This window comes from Octopus bimaculoides, chromosome 29 (genome assembly GCF_001194135.2).
Source record: "Octopus bimaculoides isolate UCB-OBI-ISO-001 chromosome 29, ASM119413v2, whole genome shotgun sequence".
Lineage (NCBI taxonomy): Eukaryota > Metazoa > Mollusca > Cephalopoda > Octopoda > Octopodidae > Octopus > Octopus bimaculoides.
Window position 1 is genome coordinate 595,180 of NC_069009.1, and position 9,149 is coordinate 604,328.

General features: G+C 34.2%; 2 protein-coding genes across 2 annotated transcripts in view; both read left to right on the top strand.

Annotated features, from left to right (window-relative positions):
- The window catches only part of LOC106880338 (zinc finger protein OZF-like), a 17,078-nt gene extending 9,415 nt beyond the window's left edge, over positions 1-7,663 (top strand). Inside the window, exons 3-4 of the mRNA XM_052978015.1 lie at positions 330-3,531; positions 7,506-7,663. Of these exons, the coding sequence (XP_052833975.1) occupies positions 658-2,070 (1,413 nt within the window). The 5' untranslated portion in view covers positions 330-657 and the 3' untranslated portion in view covers positions 2,071-3,531; positions 7,506-7,663. The remainder of the gene's footprint in view (positions 1-329; positions 3,532-7,505) is intronic.
- On the top strand, positions 4,042-6,317 carry LOC128251212 (zinc finger protein 492-like). Its single transcript, XM_052977808.1, has 2 exons — positions 4,042-4,136; positions 5,367-6,317. The coding sequence occupies exons 1-2, from the start codon at positions 4,042-4,044 to the stop codon at positions 5,758-5,760; spliced, it is 489 nt and encodes a 162-aa protein (XP_052833768.1). The 3' UTR covers positions 5,761-6,317.
- Positions 7,664-9,149: the final 1,486 nt, after the last annotated feature.

A 9,149-nucleotide genomic window follows, 5' to 3' on the forward strand; every position in this document is an offset into this window, starting at 1 on the left:
AAAAAAAAAAAAAAAAAAAAAAGGCGGAATTTGTTGTGAAAAGATAGGCCTCTCATTTGTAAACAAATTTATGAGTAACTAATCCTCTGCTGGTCGTTTAGTATGCTGGAAATAGCAGTCATTACATGGCTTTATCCTAAGAAATGAAACAAAAACATAGATAATCTGAGAAAGGTAGAGAAATCTCTATACAGAATGTTGTAAAAGTTTCAATTCCATTCAAACATAGACATTAGGTGGATGACAGTTGATGTTATATAATTTGCAATGTTGAATTACTGTGTCATTTAATAATTCTCTTTATCTTACTTATTCTTTTCCTATTTCAGAATATCATACCATGTTGACGTGAAAGAAATTTCTTCATTCAGATGTGCCTATATTTTTATCAACTTTCATCAACGAAACGAAGACGATATATTTATGAAGAGCATTCATCAATAAATCAACTACTTTTATATAAGTAAAATCTATGATGAACAGTTGGAAAATATTTCTTCTGGACAATGCAATTAACAGCAAAATTTCCTTGTCTTCACTGTCTGGAATGTAGACGAGGTGATCGCTTTACAATTTCAGTAAACTTGGGTAACTTTATAAAAGAGTTAACAGTTTAAATTTGCAGTTTTAGATGTTAAGACCACAGATGAAAGAAACATGACATTAAATTATTGTCTGAAGATAGTGACACAACTGAAAACAAACATTCATAAAAGTAAAGCGAGCACAGCCATTGTCATATGTGTAACAAATTATTCTCTGATAATGAATGATTCAACTAAAATGAAAAATTCTGATACAGGAGAGAAACTGTATTACTGTGATATCTGTGATGAATTATTTTCTGAACATAGTGCTTTCATTAGTCACAAGAGTATTCATACAGGAGAGAAGCCATATCATTGTGATATTTGTTGTAAATCATTCACTGAAGAAAGACACTTCACTAAACACAAGTGCATTCGTACAGGAGAGAAACTACATCACTGTGATGTCTGTGGCAAATCGTTTTCTCAAAGTGGTCACTTGACTAGTCATAAACGTGTTCATACAGGAGAGAAGCCATATCAGTGTGATATCTGTGGTAAATCATTTTCTCGTAATAGTCACTTGACTAGTCACAAACGTATTCATACTGGGGAAAAACCATATCATTGTGACATCTGTGGTAAATCATTCTCTCAAAGTGGTGACTTGAGTAAACACAAACGTATTTATACTGGTGAAAAACCATATCAGTGTGATATCTGTGGTGAATCATTTTCTGAGTATAGCACTTTAATTAGTCACAAACGTACTCACACAGGAGAGAAGCCATATCATTGTAATATCTGTGGTAAATCATTCTCTCAAAGTGGTAACTTGACTAAACACAAACGTACTCACACAGGAGAGAAATCATATCATTGTAATATCTGTGGTAAATCATTCTCTCAGAGTGATGACTTGACTAAACACAAACCTACACATAGAAGAGAGAAAGCATATCATTGTAATATCTGTGGTAAATCATTCTGTAGAAATAGTGACTTGATCAGGCACAAACGTATTCATACTGGGGAAAAACCATATCAATGTGATATCTGTGGTGAATCATTCTCTCGAAATAGCACTGTAACTAGTCACAAACGTGTTCACACAGGAGAGAGGCCATACCATTGTGACATCTGTGGTAAATCTTTTTCTGAAAATAGTAGTTTGACTAATCATAAACGTATCCATACTGGAGAAAAACCATATCATTGTAACATCTGTGGTAAATCATTTTCTGAAAATAGCTCTTTAACTAGTCACAAACGTACTCATACAGGAGAGAAGCCATATCGTTGTGACATCTGTGGTAAATCATTCTCTCAAAGTAGTAACTTGACTGAACACAAACGTACACATACAGGAGAGAAAGCATATCGTTGTGATATCTGTGGTAAATCATTCTCTTATAATATTAAATTGATTCATCACAGACATATTCATACAGGAGAGAAGCCATATCACTGTGATATCTGTGGTGAGTCATTCTTTCAAAAAGGCCATTTAAGTACACATATGAGTATTCATACACAAGTGTAACAGTATCAATATCAAAATTTATTACAACAGGACAGCAGTTATGGATATTCTGTTCAAGCTTGACATTACTAACTTAACTATCATGTATACATCAACACAGAAATGACTTTGATTTCTGAAGATGTTTGTGCTGAATTTTTGAGGAATTTGTTCTGAGAGAATATAAAGGAATGGGAATAATGAATAAAAGTTTTAAGTGATATTGATTTTGTCTTTGTTGTGTTTTCATCATCATCATCCTTTAATGTCTATTTCCTATGCTGGCATGGATGAGAAAGTGTGACTATACCTGATCAAGCATCATAATAGCATGAAACTAGTAGTAGCTTTTTCAGTTGTGTACTTAATTTGGTGTGGAGGCGCAATGGCCCAGTGGTTAGGGCAGCGGACTCGCGGTCATAGGATCGCAGTTTCGATTCCCAGACTGGGCGTTGTGAGTGTTTATTGAGCGAAAACACCTAAAGCTCCACAAGGCTCTGGCAGGGGATGGTAGCGAACCCTGCTGTACTCTTTCACCACAACTTTCTCTCTCTCTTACTCCCTGTTTCTGTTGCGTCTGTAATTCAAAGGACCAGCCTTGTCACACTGTGTCACGCTGACTATCCCCATACACAGCCACTATAAAGTCAGTCAGTTGTGGTAGGATTATTGTACGAGTTTCTCAGTTGCTACTGTTTATGTTTGGTCGACTGCTAGTTGCCTAACTAGGGATTAGAGGAAGATAGAATGAATGATAAGTGTAGGGAGTCGATAAAATGATACTTTCATGGTGCCTGATATTAAAACAGCAGTGGTGTTGCGATAAGACACTATATCATACTTGACATTCTCACTGTAAGCTTTATCTCAGTTGAATTATCTAACTGGATTCAGCATGTGGTCACCTCTGCGTCATGTCTCATCTGCCAACTAACTTTTTCCTACGCTATTTTAGTATTTATAATTATCCAAACTAGTTAGAAAGAGAGACATATTGTTGCGAACAGCGAATTTCGTTGGTGGTCTGTTATCTCCATTCTAGCGCTTTTGGCAGCCTAGAAGAGATTTGAAGGGTCAATTGGCAAACACGTTATTCTGCTTAACGAAGGCATCTGGCAAAATGTAACTGCTGTCAATCACAGGGAAACTATTGCTTTACTGTGAGAATAGTGCTGTTGAATTATTAAGTGAAATTTTACAAAGAGAAACTGTTTTATTTTTTTTCAAATTTATTTGCAATCTGGGATTTCAAGCATCTTAAGAGATCGGGGTACTTGATTCCACGCAAAGAATCCGAGTTTGTTCGTTTCTCTGTGAAAGTACCAAAATTAACCCTAGTGAGTAGAGACATCTATAGGAGAAGTCTTGAAATATAATTATGTAAGGGGAAATAACTTCAGCAGCACTTAAACCTCGCCAATTTAATTATTAATTATATTCGTTAATTACTGATCACTGACTCGTTGTTTATATCCGAATACGGTAAGTTGACAAAGATTTACTTTTAAGACTGTAATCATGATAATAATACTACTAATAATAATGTAAATAATAGAATTATGTGAACCTTTCGATCGTAAAGTAATTATTTCGAAGCTGAAACATAACAACGCTAGGAAAATATATTTCCTCGTCTTAAATAATAAATTCCAAACTGAAATGTTGATCTGTTGTTTATGGAAACCTGTTACATGTGAAATTAAGGTTAATGTTGACATTGGTACCCGGAAACGAAATCGAAAAAGACAAAAATAGGGCAACGTGTACAAAAGAAAAAGATGTGAAAAACGAATCTGAACTCAAAGATGTGCAGAAAGCAATAGGGGTGAGAGGCCTTCGGAAAATTCACTAGATCCGAAGTTTTTCCCTCATAACTTTTAGGAACGGTATAGCTTACGATTATAAAGATATTTGTGGGGAAAATCTTTTCCTTTGGGGTAGGGAAAGGACTTCGAAAAATCCGATATTTTTCCCTCGTAGAATTGAGGAAAAATGGAGTTTGAGGAAAATCTAATCCTTTTGAAATCAGAAATTAACTATCCTCTTTATCTTACTGTTTCTTTTCCTATTTCAGAATATCACATCATGTTGACACAGAAGAAATTTCTTCATTCAGATGTGCCTTTCATATTTTTATCTCGTTTCGTCAACTAAACCAAGATGACATATTCAACAGGAGCATTCATCGATACATCAAAATTTACATGAATACAAACTAAGAATACAATATTTTTCTTGTTTTCACTGTTTGGAATTTTGAGTAAGTGATTGCCTTAGATGTTAATTAACGGGTGGATACCTTTACAAAGGAGTTGACAATATTCACCTGCTGATCTATATATTAAATAAGATCACAAATGAAAGAAACACAGCTACAAATTATTTTCAGGAAATAGTGGCTGAACTGAAAACAAAATTTGTTTATAGAGATGAAGGAAACATTATTTTTGTGATATGTATAATAAATTATTCTATCATGATGAATAATTTAACTGAAGCAAAAACTACTGGTACAAGAGAGAAACAACATTTCTGTGATGTCTGTGGTAAATCATTCTTTTATAATAGTCAATTGACTATTCACAGACGTATACATACTGGAGAAAAACCATATCACTGTGATATATGTGATAAATCATTTTTTGTAAATAGCAATTTAACTCAACACAAACGTACACATGCAGGAGAGAAGCCATATCATTGTGAAATCTGTGGTAAATCATGCTCTCAAAGGAGTGACTTGACTAAACACAAACATACACATACAGGAGAAAAGCCATATCAATGTGACGTCTGTGGTAAATCATTCTCTCAAACTAGTGGCTTGACTATACACAAACAAACACATACAGGAGAAAAGCCATATCATTGTGAAATCTGTGGTAAATCATTCTCTCATGGAAGTAACTTGACTAAACACAAACATACACATACAGGAGAAAAGCCATATCAATGTGATATCTGTGGTAAATCATTCCCTCAAAGGATTGGCTTGACTCAGCACAAACATACACATACAGGAGAAAAGCCATATCATTGTGAAATCTGTGGTCAATCATTCTGTCAAAGGAATAACTTGAATCAGCACAAACATACACATACAGGGGAAAAGCCATATCATTGTGATATCTGTGGTAAATCATTTTCTCAGAGGGGTAACTTGTCTAAGCACAAGCGTACACATACAGGTGAGAAACCATTTCATTGTGATATCTGTGCTAAATCATTTACTCAGAGGAGTAACTTGACTAAGCACAAACATAGACACACAGGTGAAAAACCATATCATTGTGATGTGGTAGATAATTATCTGACAGGAGCATTTTAACTAATCACAAACGTATTCATACAGGAGTGAAGCCATATCATTGTGATATCTGTGGTAAATCATTCTCTAGAAGTGGTCACTTGACTAGACACAAGCTTACACATATAGGAGAGAAGCCATATCATTGTGAAATCTGTGGTCAATCATTCTCTCAAAGGAGTAACTTGACTAGGCACAAGCGTACACATACAGGAGAAAAACCATATCATTGTGATATCTGTGGTAAATCATTCTCTGAAAGGAGCAGTTTAACTGGTCACAAACGTATTCATGCAGGAGAAAAACCATATCATTGTGGTATTTGTGGTAAATCATTTTCTCAGAATTGTCACTTGACTAATCATAGATACATTCATACTGGGGGAAAAGCTATATCTCTGTGATATCTGTGGTAAATCATTCTCTCAAAATTGTGATTTAACTAGTCACAAACATGCAGGAGAGAAGCCATAACATTGTGACACATGAGGTAAATCATTTTGTTCTAAATGTCACAAATTTATTTATTCTGGGAAGAAAATGATCACTGATACATTTGAGAAATTCTCAGAACCAGTAATATTTTTTCTTTATTCGTTTCTGATTCATATGTTTTTGATATCGGAGATGATGATTTAGCAAAAATTTCTTATTTAATTTCTGTCCTCCTCAATTTATTTGCTTGTTTTACAGTTGACAAGACATGCTATCCTGCACAAAATAACAGCTTCCAAATCCTCTTTCTCCATTGACTGTTCCTAAAGTTTTGTGCAATGTTTGGAAGCATGCATTTTGAGATCATTCTAAGTTGTTACCATCTCAGTACAGGGGTAGCTTGTGTTGCTGCACATAGAAAATTTGAAATTAAAAAGTATTTTTTCTATTTTATTAATCTCTGTATGTTTCCATGTAGATTGAAAAGAAAATTTGGAATAAAGTTTTAATAAAATTTCAAAAAGGCTGGGGTTTTTTTGTTTTTTTTTTTCTAAAATGTCACAAAACACTTCTTTTTGTAGTTTGGAAAACGGGGTGGGTTGCATGTTGGAAGTCTCAGAAATTTCTGCCAACACACCACCCCAATATTTTTGGCTGTTTCTTCCTTTACCCAGAATTTTAGATAACATTTTGCAGAAAGATGTTTTTGACAGAGTGTGGATTACATTAGATTGAAAATTGAAAGAAGTTTGAAATAAATAAGTGAAAATGCAGAGGTTATAGAAGTCACAGAGGTACCAAAGTCATTCAATGAAAAAAGAATGATTCCTGAATGGGGGGGGGGTTGCGGTTTCTCACCCATCTCATTTTTCCGAACTAAAATGAGGGAATTGCAGCATAATAGGAGGTCAAGTTACTTGATTCCACGCCAAAAAATCCGATTTCTTTTTTCTCAATGAAAATCGTGAATGTGAAAGTACCAAAGTTTACCCCAGTGAGTATCGCCATCTATAGGAGAAGTCATGTATTATAATCATGTAAGGGGAAATAACTTCAGCAGCACTTGAGCCTCACGCCAATTTAATTGTTAATTATATTCGTTAATTACTGATCACTGACTCGTTGTTTGTATCTCGATCGGGTAAGTTGAGAAAGATTTACTTTAAGCATGTAATCATGATAATGTAAATAATAGAATTATGTGAACATTTCGATATTAAAGTAATTATTTCGAAGCGAAAACGAAACAAAATCAGGAAAATACATTTCCTCGTCTTAAATAACAACTTCAAACGGAATTGTTTATCTGTTGTTTATGAAAACCTATGATCGACTGTTATACGTCATGTTGTCCTGCTGTTTATGAGGCATTCATAAAACGTTAAGTTGACGAAGATTTACTTAAAGGTTAATTTTAATAATTATGATGATGTAAAATTATATGAATCCCTCGAACTTACAGTAATCACATAGAAACATTGAGAAAATATGATTCCTCGTTGTAGATATATCAAACATGGAATTTTTTTGATTGGCACAAGAAGACAAATTTAGGGTGTAGCGCCTGTCAATTATGCCAGTCTTTCAATGCCTCAGTAAACTCCGACCCCTGCCAACATTGAATGGATGACAGTGTTGATGTACCATTTGCAATATTGAATTACTGTATCGTTTAACTATCCTCTTTATCTCGATGTTTCTTTTCTTATTTCAGAATATCACATCATGTTGACACACAGGAAATTTCTTCATTCAGATGTGCCTTTCATATTTTTATTTCGTTTCATCAACCAAGGGAAGAAGACGTATTTAGCAGGAGCATTCATCGATGCATCGAAATTTATATGAATACATTCTATGACAACAGTAAAACATTGTTCTTGTCTTCACTGTTTGGAACATGAAGGTGATTGCTTTACAGGTTAATTACGGTTGGATAACTTTACAAAGGAGCTGACAATTTTCACCTGCTGATTTTGATATTTAGTAAGATCACAGATGAAAGAAATACAGCTTTAAATTCTTTTCTAGAAATAGTGACTGAACTGAACTCAATCATGTTTATAGACATGAAGGAAACATTGTGATGTGTAAAATAAAATATTATCTCATAATGAATAGTTTAACTAAACCAAAGAAGACTGATTTAAGGGAAAAACAATATTCATGTGATATCTGTGGTAAATCATTCTCTTTTAGGAATACCTTGACTGAACACAAGTATACACATACAGGAGAAAAGCCATATCATTGTGATATCTGTAGTAAATCATTCTCGTGTAGGAGTAACTTGGCTCACCACAAACATACACATACAGGAGAAAAGCCATATGATTGTAGTATCTGTGGTAAATCATTCTCTCGAAGGTGTACCTTGACTGTACACAAACGTACACATACAGGAGAAGAGCCATATCATTGTGATATCTGCGGTAAATCATTCTCGTGTAGGAGTAACTTGACTCAACATAAACGTACACATACAGGAGAAAAGCCATATGATTGTGATATCTGTGGTAGGTCATTCTCTAAAAGGAGTAACTTGACTAAACATGAATATACACATGGAACAGTAAAGCCATATCATTGTGATACGTGGTAAATTATTCTCTTATAGGAGTAACTTGATTCAGCACATACATATATATCCAGGAGAAAAGCCATATCATTATCATATCTGTGTTAAATTATTCTCTTATAGGACGTGACTCAACAGAAACATACATATACAGGAGAAAAGCCACATCATTGTGATATCTGGGGTAAATCATTTTCTAAAAGCTATCAATTAACTAAACACAAGTGCCGTAAAAACCCATGTACTTTGTGCAACCGTGTAATTGACATAGATGATTTTCCGGATGAAATTTGTTAAAAAAAGTGTCCTACTTATGTAAAATTCGCACCTAAAAGTTTTGAGTATCGCCGTGACAGCCAGGGATGAACATTTTCAATTTAGTTGTACTTAGCATAATTTAACTTACTCCTGATTAGATTTAATTGAAGTTTTATTAAATAAAAATAATTGCTGCTGAACAGGTATCGCATTGAGAGCTATTAAATTACAAAGTGTTTGTGTTGTTTATAATAAACTTTATTTCACATTTCTTGCCCACAAAAGATCATGTCCGATCTTTAGCATAATGCTGTATGTCTTATCAAATCATGATCCCAGGAAAAGTTGTTGATGACAATTACCAACTAAAGTGAGGCTGATTAATACGCACAGGTGTTGCAAATCAAATTTAATCATCGATAAACATCAGCTTGGATGACACTTTACTCAACCGACAGAGGAAGGTGACCGATCAAGCTGATTATGTAAACGGAATTCTTTTCCACCTATTCTTGTCAGAAC